Below are 12,024 nucleotides of genomic sequence, written 5' to 3'. Positions count from 1 at the left end.
GCTCTGAGGCAAAGTTCAGTACAAAGCTCATGTACATCCTGACAGAGGACACAGGAGATCCTCTCAGAGGGATCACAAAACCATGGGTGGTGAAGCAGAGAGAGGAGAGCATCAGCTCTCTAGTCCCTGAACTTGAACTCACCATCCACACACTTCCTGGAAAGATTTTAAGGGGTCTGTGAACCAAAAATCAGGGAGAGCCACTGCTCCAGCATCCCCTGACACCAAACTGAGGTGCTGGGGAAGGCTCTCTCCTGTCATTCCATCCATCACAAACAGCTCGCTGCCTTCTGCAGGGAAGTCAGTACCACTCCTGTAACTGACTGTCCCTTCAGAGACTGGTCCATTTGTTGTTTATCTTTCATTTTAAATGGATTAGACATGTACAAAAGCTTCCCTTGGAAAGGAACTACCAAGATGTGAAAAGGATGGGAAGATCCAACTGCCAGGCGTCAGCACTAATCCACGTCAAAGGGCACACTGTCAACAACTCACTGTGAACTTCCAGGAGGAAAAAAACCACTTAGAATAAAATAGTTAAGACCAGATAAATGTTTATCATTCATTATCTGGAGTCAAACTTGGATTTCTCAACAACACAGCCAAGACAAAGCAAGCACACTAATAAGAAAACATCTTTTCCAGGGAGCTACATGCATGCAGCCTGCCCTTGAAGGGAGAAAGGCTGGAGGCAGGTGAGGGCTCTGTTTGCATTTCTCCAATAACAGGTATTTAGTTTTCTACGTCACTTCGCTTTATCATAGCCTGAAACCTGGCCGAGCACCCAGCTCCACCTCCCCATCTGCCCCTGTGCCAGCTGGCCCAGGGGATGTTGAGCCAGCCACAGCAATGCCACACAGCCCAACAGCTCCCCAGACCCAAACTGGGGCACCCCCAGCCCTGCCCAGGAACGGGGGGCATTGCTGGGAAACCCCACAGGGCAGATCTCAACGTGACATGGACGTTCACAGGGAGGGGAGTGCTGGGAGCACTCATGTCCAAGTCAGGTGGGGAGCTGGAAAACATGGCAAATTCCCCCCCAGATCCTTCTTCAAGTATTGGGACTGGGAAAAAACCCACTGGCCATGGCAGGGAAGGGCAGAGCGCAAAGCTGGGGAGGCTCCAGCAAAGACATCGCCTGCGTTGGCAGCAAGTGAGCAAACACCCAGCCCAGGCAGGAGCCAACAGGTCAGGGTGCTCCATTTCAACTCCAACCACCTTCCAGCTTGGACAAACCACTGGAGCACATCCTCCTTGGGATCTCCTGGGGTTCCTAAGTGCACCCAGCCCAGCTCCCCACAGAGCAGGCTGCAGTTTGGGCTGGGAAGGAAGGGAAGCATGGCAACACCTCCTCCCGCCCCACAGGCACTGCCAGCTGGGGCATTGTGCAAGCTCCCTGTCCCCTCCCAGCCAGGAACGCTCCAAACCTGTGGCAGGGTGAAGGTGTGGGTGCCTCTGCCCCATTAGTCACCCATCTGCCATCGAGATGTGTTTTGGGGAGGCAGCTGGCTTTGTAGGGAAAAAAATCCCAAAATCCTGCCTGCTCCCTCAGAGCCCAACACGGTGCATTCATCCTGGTTTTTCCCCCCCAAATAACTGCTCAAAAGAGCGTGTCTATTTTGGGGCAGAGGAAGAGCACCCTAAAACCCAGTCTATAATGTTTGCTTTGGGATAAAAGGCAAGAGCTTTAGCTAGCAGAAAAAAGATGTAATATATACATATACTTTTTTTTTTTTTTAATAGAGGGAAGCAAAATGGAATCATTGAAGTTTTCATAGCCCAAGGAGCTTTGAAAAATTTGGAGGGAAGGAACAGAACATCAAGTTTAAACTGCTTTCAATGGAAAAACCCATTAAAGGAAAAGGGATCTTTTGCAGGAAGATATATATTTTGCTGATTTTGACAAAAAGGACTGTTCAGAGGAGGGGAAGAAAAGGTTTCATTTGAAGGTTTTGAGCATTGCTTTTGCACCTTCACAGCACCACTCATGAAAGCATCCTCACAAACCTGTTACTGCTGGAACACAGCGTGCCCAGGGAGAAGGTAGATCTGACCACGTGCAGGGTGAGGGCAGGGCTTTGGAGACAACCCTTGCCTGTGCCATGAAAATGAGCAGTTATTACAAAAGAAAAAAATATGTATTGAAAAAATCATCAACTTCCTTCCCTTCCACTAGGCCCCTGGGAAGGGGAAATGCTGATCCTCCAGCTCACAGATGGTTCTCCTGGAACAAGCTCCTGGTTTCCACCCCATCAGCCACATCTAGTGCTGGGGGTGGATTTTGGAGGAGGGATGAAGGACATCAGCATCCCTCCTGCACGTCAGTACCAGCAGCACTGCACATGCCATGGGATGCAGTGGGTATTTCCTGGGATGAAACATCAGCTTTGCCCACAGCTCCCTCCCCAGCCATGACCACATCTCACACTGCAGGAGAGGAAGCTGTGGGTCAAGCACACACATCCCTGGCAATTAAAGTCATCTTCTTAATATCAAGCAGTCCCAGCCATCCTGTGACAGGGCACAGAAAATATGAATTACGCCCTTGCTATTTTAGACTGGTTTTCTTCTCATTCAGGTGTTGCTGGACCCGAGTGCCATTCGGTGACAGTCACAGTCTCGTTCTGCAACTGCACAGAAGGATTGAGCATCACCTAAAAGGTTGTTTTCCCACCCTGTATCTTATCAAAATTTCCCACAACTGCATACACAGGGATGAATTTAGAGTAACGTCACCAACAAAGTGCTCAAATTAATAGCAATAAAGTGTAAGTGCTCCATGTGGCAGGCAGAGCCCTGCTGGGGAAAACGACCTGTGAAAGCTGAAAAAGCAGCCCACAACGAGACCACTGGGAGGAAAAAAAAAAAAAAAGGCAACAAAACAAACAGTCCATTTCAATCTCCTTTTCATAAAGAGCCAATATGAACCCAGGAACACATCAGAGAATAATCATTTAGCACAGATCAAACAGGAGAACTAGCATATTAAAAATACACGCAGCATTAATCAGCCACACAGAGTTATGTGCCATCATTTCCATAAATAATACAGGATCAAAGCAGCCCAAGCAGCACTATCAGTTAATATAGTCAGCCAGTCAGTCAAAATAGAGTAAAGCTGCCTGAAAACTGTGGCTGTATAATTTGCCAGGAATAAAGCAGATTCATCTGAGAAGTGGCATGACCAGTTAAACGGGTAAAGGTTACCAGCAGCCTCCTCATGAGAGGGAGGTGATGCCACAAAGGAGAAAAAAAAAAAAAAAAAACCAGAATGAAAGGTTAATGCAGCCTCAACAAATTATTTAAAAAATATCCAAACAGCTTGGGGAATATCAATACATCTTGTCTAGTGGTAACCCCAAGAAGGGCCAAGGTGTGGGGGACAGGTGGGAGGACTGACCATGCTGGGAGCACCCCCAGTGGCTGGAGCAGGGGTGAGCCATGGGGTGCAGCCCACCAGAGCCCCTTCTCCAGGGTTGGGGCAGTGCCAAGGGGCTCCCCTTTGCCCAGGAAAAAAACTCCCAGCTGCAGAAACCATCCTGCCTGCTCAGGGTGAAGGCTCAGCACCAACAGCCTTTAAACACCCACCCATCCATGCATAGAAAATGCCTGTGTCATTAGGCCTTTTGCTGAAAGGCTGCAGAGCCATTTAGCTGCCCAATTTTTAAAACAGGCATGTGGAACAGAGCTATAAATAGCAGGGATGCTTGCCTCGTCATGTTTCTGGGGGCTTATTTATAAGAACAGGGGGCAACTGAATTAAAAATTGTTTAAAAAGAAGTGTCTTGGCTTCTCTGCTTTAAAGCCAAGTTGCCAGAAGGAAAAAAAACCTTCAAGGTTTTTGCTTTTTTCTTTTTCCAGGCAAAAAGCAAACGCCCATCGCTCATGCTCAGCCTCTGAATTGGTTACATTTACAAGGCAAATTTTAATTCATACAGCAGGTGTTCAGAAATATATATTTTAAAAAAAATCCTCCTTTAAGCAGCACAAGACCAAACTAAGGCTATGCATTAGTTCATGCAGCTCCAGGGAAGCTCCTCATTCACTGAAATAGGACCCGTGTGCATGAATGAGGAGCAGAGACCTCCAAAATCTCTTCCAGAGTCGGGGCAGGGGGGAGAGCCCTGAAGGGCTGGAGCAGAGCTGCTGCCAAATCCGGGGGCTGGCAGCCTGCACGGCATCCCGACCCATCCCGAGCCTGCTCCTTGGGGGACAGAGGGAGAGAGGAATTTTGCATGGGAAGATCCAGATGAGCACCAGGCAGAGGAGGAATTCAGCCTCCAACAAAAGAGCCGCTTTGGGCAGCTCAATCGGTCCCCAGGCAATTACAGCCCCGGCGGTGTTTGCAGGGTCTATTCTTCACAGGCAGCTAAGCGAAATCCCGGGAAACCAGGCGGATCGAGCAGCCCCCTCCCTGCTCCCGGCCTTTATTAAATCGCTGGAGAAAACAAGGAGACAGGCAAGCTGCTGCCAGCCCTCAGCGCCAGGACAGCCCGCAGCTGGGATGCAGAAGCTGGACCGCTTGCCCTCCGTGCAGGGATGGGAGCCGTGGGGGACTGAGTGACCCTGGCAGGAGAGGTGACAGCCTGCCCTGCTCCTCCGGGAACGGCAGCTGCAGCGAGCCAGCACCAGCACCACCGGGAAGCCTCCTATTGAATGGGGGGGAAATGTTCTGCCAGACAAATGAGGTTCAATTATTCCAAGTCTAGAATGTCTTGTTGGAAATGCTTCCAGACTGACAAGCTTTAATCCAATAAAAGACCCTTCCAGACAAGCCCTGCTGTGATTTTGGGAGCATTTCCCCCTGGCAGGGACCCAGCAGCCCCCAGCCCCTCACTGGGGATGGATTTAGCCCCAGGCACAACAATCTCACAGGGCGGCCTCAAGGCACAGGACACTCACTGAGCTCACTGGAAGCTTGAGCAGAAGCAAAGCAAGAACAACCATTCCATTTCAGTCTGATACAACCCAAAAGTCAAAATAATAATAAAAAAAAAGCAAATAATTTCCTGTGAACCAGAAATCTGGGTTTTAGCCAGTTTAATGAGACTCAATTGCAAGCGGTTCTGTTCTCCTGGGGTGCTGGAGACACACGACTCCCCAAGGCAGGGCAGATGGTTGGACTGCAATCTAGCCTTTAGCTCATAAAATATATTAATATCCCCAACCAATTATAAAGTGCCAGACTGTGCCCCTCCGGGCCCACTCCCACCCAGCGATGCCTCACTGCACAAGGCAGCCCTGTTGAGCTCAGACATGCAGCACCTGCCAGGGCAACACAGCCTGTAGCTTTCCAGGGCTTTTAAAGCAAGTCCGAGCCCTTGCTCCATCATCATCCAAGAGCTCAGTGAAGTCTCAGGTGCAGTCAAGGTGCTGTACAAAAAAACAGCTCCTCAACATCATTCTTTTGTTTTATTTTTTTTAAGTGCTTGTCAGCGGTAAAGCAGAAGGAGCCTTCCCTTCCAGCCAGACTGCTGTAAAAGGATCTCTGCCTTCAGCACCCGGCCTTGGCACAGGTTTATTCCCAAAGCTGGCAGATGCCTCACACCACCACGGAGAGCTCGGCTGCTTCTTGGAAGCACCAGCGAGCACCTCAGATCGGCAGCAGCGCTCCCTGACAGGCAGCTGGCATTAGCTCCACAAATGTCACCAGCACACCGAGCCTCAGCCCCAGGTATTTATAGGGCTCTCGTCAGAAAACCTCTGGAGTCTTTCCCCTGACTTCAGCAGAACTTCACATCCAGGACCTCAGCTCCTCAGGAACAGCTCGTTCTGTGCTCCTGTGCCCACAGCCGTGGGGCACGGGATGTCCTGGATGTCCCTGTCCTCACGCTGCTCACCATCAGTGCCAGGGCTCGATGCCCACCATCGCTGCCACCCACATGGGCAGATCCCAGGATGCTGCAGCCACCTGCAGGACCACACTGGAGCAGTGTCCCCTCGGGGATGGGGTCACACACCCCGAGGTCACACCATGGTGTAGCCCATGACACCATCACTCCTTGAGCACAGCAGTCCTGTCCCCTGTGGCACAGCCAGGCAGGGCCAGGGTGCCTCGGGGGGGACAAGCAGCACCAGGAGGGTGCTCCAAGGGCAGAACCAGTTGCTGTCCAGGAAGCCCATCCCACGCTTGGCCACACATTTCCCAGCTGTCTGGACAGGCACAGCCTTTGCACCCTGTGCAAACCCCAGTCTGTGTCACAGGAGTTTTTTTGGTGACACTCCAGCACTCCCACCTGTCCCAGCCACCCTCACAGGGCCGGTAGCAAAGGGACTGGGACATCTGCCACCATACAGCCTCAGACAAACCACTTGTTTCAGTGCTCCAGTACCTTTGCCTCCCCACAGGCTGGTGTTTGTGTAAGACCAACAGCAGCCAGGTAAATAACATCACCTCACAGAGGTGGTGCCATTTTCCAAGTGGCACCTCAGTGATGGTATGTCTGAATCTCAGCTACCATTTAAAATAAAAAGCAAAATCTCAGCAGAGAGACGCCAACAAACAAGACCCTCAATGCTCTACAGACCCTCAATGCTCTACAGATCCTCCCAGAAATATCCTGATTTTCATGAGTGTTGCTAAGTCCCAGAATCTCAATCTTGAGTCAGGACAGTTGGATGCATCTGATTCAAGAATGATTCAGATGGGAGCGTGGAGGCAGGGAGGAAGGCAAGGGAGTGACATTTTCTGCTTGGACAACGTGTCTTTATTTAAAGCTCAAAGATACAAACTTATTATTTGATTGAAAAAAGGCACTCTCTGCCCTGGCTGCTCCCGTGCTGATCCTGAGGAACAAGACCATCCTCCTTATCCTCAGCTTTCACATCCATGCCTTCATTTCCATTTCTTTAAATAAATTTAAATCCTGCTAGCACCTTGAACACAAGTTATCTCTGTAACCACATGGAACACAGTCCTGAGCCCTCAAACAAGGAAGGCTTAAGCTGCCTTCCCAAGTAATGAGCAGGAGGAAAGCTCCAGCTCACCCTCCCTGGCTGCTCCTGCTTGTTCCCCACAGGGTCAGAGGCAGAGCAGGGGCAGGTGGACCCATACACAGGTGGGAAGACTTCCTCCAAAAGATCTAATGGCTGGATGAGAGGAGAAATCACTCAGAGCTGCAAAACGGATGATGGCACAAGATCCTGAAACTACCTTCAACAACTCGGCTGTTTCTGTCCTACCAGGGTTTGAAGCTCCCAACCCCTTGAGGGGCACAGCCCCAGTGTGGCAGGGTCTGGCTGCTGATGGCTCCATGGCCTGGACCAGTCTTTCTCTACAACAACACTGTAAATGCTGTGGGGACCCCCCAGACCTGCCCTCACCACACCTCCTGCCAGAAGGGGATGCACAGACCTTTCTCCACATGCCCTGCACAAAAGCAGAACCCTCCACCCCTCCAGCTGGATGAAGCCAGCACTCACCAGTCCCCTCCTCAACCTGTCACCTCCCCTGTGCCCAGCCAATTACCCAGGTCATCCCAACACCCCCAGGGATTTGCCAGGCTCCTCTTCACAAGCTAAAGCCATCAGCTAATCCCACACAGAGCTGCAGCCACCACCCACTGAGGGGCTCTGGCTGTACCTCCTCCACCTGAGCAGCAGCACCCCAGCCCGAGGTGGCCCCACGCCAGCAGCTGGGGACCCATCAGCCATCAGTGACTGACTCAGCTTTCACACATTTCCATGTGACACCTTCCCGTGGTTAATGCTCCAAGCCACCTGCATTTCCGGCCCTGTGGCTGCAGCAGAAATTGTTCATTGTCCCCTCCTACGTGGTGCAGAGGTGAGGAGTCAGACCCAATGTCACCTCTGGGAGCTGGTGACCCAGGAAGGCAGGTGAGGCATGACAAAACACCGGCGAGGAGAGAAGTAAAGACATCAATACCCAGGGTTTGGGTGCAGCTCTCCTGCTGAGCCAGCACAGCAAGGCTGTGAAAGGACATTTGGGTTTTTCAGCCCACCCACCTGCTGCGCATGGGGCTGGAAGAGAGTCAGAACAAAATGTCCTTCAAAGAGACCCGTGTTACTCAACGCTGCCCTAAGAACCATGTGGAACTGAGGGTTTTTGTTCCGTAGGCAGGGAAAGTCCAACCAGGACCATGCTGGCCACAGCAGCTGCATCTCTGCTCCAACACAAGCATCCACCCGATAAGCAGCCATTCCCAAGCCAGATTCCTCAGCAAAGCTCCAGCTCCTGTTTAAAATGAGACTGTTGGGGATTAAAGGAAGAGGCAGACTCTCCATGGTGGGTGCTGAAGGCTTCAGCAATAAGGCGGGCGATACCTCTAAGCTTGTCTCCACAAACATAAGGATTAGCAATTTACTTCCCTTAGAAACAAAATCCAGGATTTTAACATGATCACAGTCTTGGAAAGAAAAATAAACATCATGAAACTGGGAAAAGGAGGAGGACAAGAACAGAGCAAGCAGGCAGCTCGAGGAAAACTGACGCGCTTCCTAAATCGAATGAGAAATGTACCAAAGTCAGAATTGAAATCTTGGTAGCTCTGAACACCACTGGCCCTGAGGCCTCTCACACCAACCTCTTATCAGTGATAATGCTATGAACATTAAGGGAAGCCTTTCTAATAATGTGCATGAGAAAAGGCCCATTTGTTTAATGCAACAGAGCACATAACGCATTAATTACCTACTGAGTTGGAAAAGTGATGTTGAAAACATGCTTGAGTTAAAGCAAACGGAGGGTTTCAGCTAAGCCCATTATGTTCACTGGCTTTGCTGTGGCTTTGGTGCTTAACAGCCTTTGAGAGCAAACCTCTGCACAACTCACAGCAGATGGGCAGCACAGAAAACCCCACAAACCCCACGGAGAGCAGCTCCCACACAGAGCACGGCTGTGCCATCCACCCCTAACACCAGCCCAGGCTCCCCCATCACACAGAGGATGCTGCCAAGCCCAGCATCTCCTCCTGATGCTGTCTCAGCCACCCTCAGGTGCCCTAAAACCTGCCCAGCCCTGGAGCACACCAGCAATCCCCCCTCAGCCAGGGCTAATCTCAACCTGTCACGCTCAGGACTAACAACCTGGCCTCCTGGAGAAGACAATCTGCCCACGTGCTCCTGCCCTGGCCATCACCTCAGCGTAAAGGCACCAGAGAGCAATTTTGTGATTAAGTGGCTGTAGCCATTAATAATTAGTACATTAAAACTTCAAAGGGTGATGTTGGCCTCCACAATACAGACTCAGCACACCCGGGGGGGTGGAGGGGAGCGCTCATCCTCAGTGCTCCCTTTTCCCCAGTGAGAACTGAAGCACAGGGGCGAGGGCAGCCCGTGGGAGCACAGGGATTAGACACAAAATTCCCCAGACTTCCAGCCCTGACAGCTGCAATGGCAGAAGACATAGAGGATGTTATGTAAGCATCCTCCATGGAATCTGGGAGCATCCCAAAGGCACTGCTAAACCAGCCACCTCATGCACTTGTCACTCTGCCTGCAGGAGCAGGATGCTCTTGATGAAGCCATTGGAGCTCAGGGTGGGAGACCCAGTGCCAATGGATACCAATGGATACCAATGGAAACAAACACAACACAGGGGTCAGAGAGGGAAATGTGCTGGAGGAAGCCTGGGATGTGAATGTGGATCCCCTGGTTGGCACCCAGCGGGTCGCATTGTGCTGCACCGAGCTGCTCAGTCCATTCTGTATGATCAGGCACAAGAGTAGAAACTGCTTTTGCTTTAAGAACACTCAACTCATCCTACCTTTATCAGCAATTCCCAATCTTAAGCCATTCTGTTTCTTCCAGAAAAAAGCAAAGAGAGAAACCTCAACAGAAAAAAAGCAAATTAAAGTCTGAAAAACAAGGGACTCCAGATCTTCAGTCGATTTTATTTCTAATCAAATGAAAAAAGTTAATTAATCCCCTTGTTCAGACTGCTAACACTACCAGAACAGACTGCATCCCTTTCACATCAGAGGAAGCTCAACGTACTTAAGCCAAACATCTTCCAGGCAAAGAGAAAAAAATAAATATAAAACAGGAAAGAATTAGTGCTATAGTTTTTGCATGTGTCTGAAGATACAGCTTTGGAATTGCAGAATGAAGCCAAGTGCTCCAGTAAAATAAGTGGACAAAGCTCCATCCTTGGAATCCAGCACAGTTTTGACTATTTAATCTATAGGTAAACTGAAGTCTCAGCTTTGAAGAACATCAGTGTTTCACCTCCCAGCGAGTGACCGGTGCTGTCAGTGCATGCTACACCCAGATGGAGCTTCACCTGAGAGCACAGCCCTCACACCCACCCTTCACCTCTCTCCTCCTTACACCCTACATTGATAATTCCATGTATTCCTGTTGCCATAGCACCTTCCTCAGCTCTGTATAAGCCCTGATCACCACAGGGGCAGGATGAGGCCTCGCACAGGCTGCACTGAGACTCATCCTTCCCAGCGCAGATGAAGTTGGGGCTCATTTCTGTCCTTGCACACCCATCAGATACCATGTGAGCAGCCCAGCACCCTCTGAGCTGCAAACACACCTCCTGACACTGGTAAGAACATGGGCTCTGGTGACCCCAAGTCATCACTAACCCTGCTCTCTCTCTGCTGCCAGCATGTCGAGGTAGGACACCAGGCACGCTTGATGGTTGTGCAGCAACTCGACCTACAGAGTCCCATCGGGGGATGCCCGAGGCCAGCACCAACACTGCTGGACACTGTCTGGATGCAAGGTGATGGGAAGGACCTGTCTGCATCTCCTCCACCGGGAGCACAGTGCATGCCAGGGACCACTGCCTGAAGGACGCTCCGGGGAGCCTGGACCAGCACCTGCCCCAAAAGCACCGGTAACAGCCCCGGCAAGGCACGGGCTAGGCACAGCTGCCCCTCCGGGCCGCATCCCAGGGTCGGCACAGCGGCGGCAGCCCCGCACCCGGCCCCGCGGGGAGGCCGGGCCGGGCGATGCTCGGGGGGTCCCGCAGCGCGGAGCTCCCTTCGCCCACCCCGCACGGGGGTCGCCGCAGCCGGAGGGGCCCGGGCAGCCGCCGCCCCGTCCCCGGCTGCGCCTTTGTCCGCCCAGCGGAGGATGGGGCGCAGCCCCGTCCCGCTCCCCGCCGGTGGCCCCGCTGACACCGCCTCGCCACGGACCCGCGCGGGCCGCTCACCTGCGAGGCCGCTGTCCGCAGCCGCCTCCTCCTCCTCCTCCTGCTGCTCCTCTTCCTCCTCCTCCGCCACCGCCTCCTCCTCCTCCGGCGGCGGCGGCGGCGCCGGGCTGCCCCGCGCGGGCGCGGCGGTGCCGCGGGGCCGTGCGGGCGGCACCGTGCCCAGGCTGCTCTCAGCGGGGCCGCCGCTGCCGCTGCCGGGCTCGGCGGGCGGCGCGGCGCTGGCGGGCAGCGCGGCGGTGGCGGCGGCCAGGAGGGCGGCGAGGCACAGCAGGGCGAGCGCGGTGCTCGGCCGGCGCCTCATGGTGCGGCGCGGGGCTCCGCCATGCACTCGCTCATTGACGCGGGCGCTCGCACACGCACCGAGCGCGGCCGGGAGCGGCGCCGGGCGGCGGCGGCTCCTCCCGCCGCCTCAGCCAGCCATGCCGCGCCCGCGCCCTGCGCCCCTCCGGCGGCTCCCGCCGCGCCGCGCCCCGGCTGACAGCGCCGCGCCCGCCCCGCCCCGCGCCGCCGCGGCCAATCAGCGCCGCGCCCGCCCTACCTGACGGCGCGGCGCAGCCAATCAGCGCCGGGAGGGGGCGGGCCGAGGGGCGGCGCGCGGCGGGGAGGGGGCGGCATTGTGCGGGCGTGAGGGGCGCCGGGCCGGAGCTGCCGTGCCCCCGGAGCGGACGCACGGCCGCCTTTCTTAGGGGGGCGTGTGTGCTCGATTTGTAAGGATACAGGGTTTTAAAGGTGTTAACTTTTTGTTATGTTTAGAATTTCTCTTAAAAAAATTAAATTTCCCCCCATCCTCCCCAGCCTCAGTTTTGGGAAACAACGAGGAAGGCGCCGGTGAACGGCATCGGGACACAAAGCGGTTCTCAGGAAGGAGTGCTGCTCCTTGCGTCCGGCTGGAGGGGTCT

General features: G+C 53.4%; 1 protein-coding gene across 1 annotated transcript in view; it reads right to left on the bottom strand.

The window, feature by feature from the left end:
- Window positions 1-11,426, bottom strand: part of MEGF9 (multiple EGF like domains 9) — a 48,635-nt gene extending 37,209 nt beyond the window's left edge. Inside the window, exons 1-2 of the mRNA XM_053996785.1 lie at window positions 11,326-11,426; window positions 11,126-11,205 (exon numbers count right to left, since the gene is read on the bottom strand). Coding sequence (XP_053852760.1) covers window positions 11,126-11,205; window positions 11,326-11,426 — 181 coding nt within the window. The remainder of the gene's footprint in view (window positions 1-11,125; window positions 11,206-11,325) is intronic.
- Between the last annotated feature and the right edge of the window lie 598 nt (window positions 11,427-12,024).

This window comes from Vidua macroura, chromosome 21, assembly GCF_024509145.1.
Source record: "Vidua macroura isolate BioBank_ID:100142 chromosome 21, ASM2450914v1, whole genome shotgun sequence".
In the NCBI taxonomy this organism is placed as follows: domain Eukaryota; kingdom Metazoa; phylum Chordata; class Aves; order Passeriformes; family Viduidae; genus Vidua; species Vidua macroura.
This window is presented reverse-complemented; position numbering and strand designations above follow the sequence as displayed.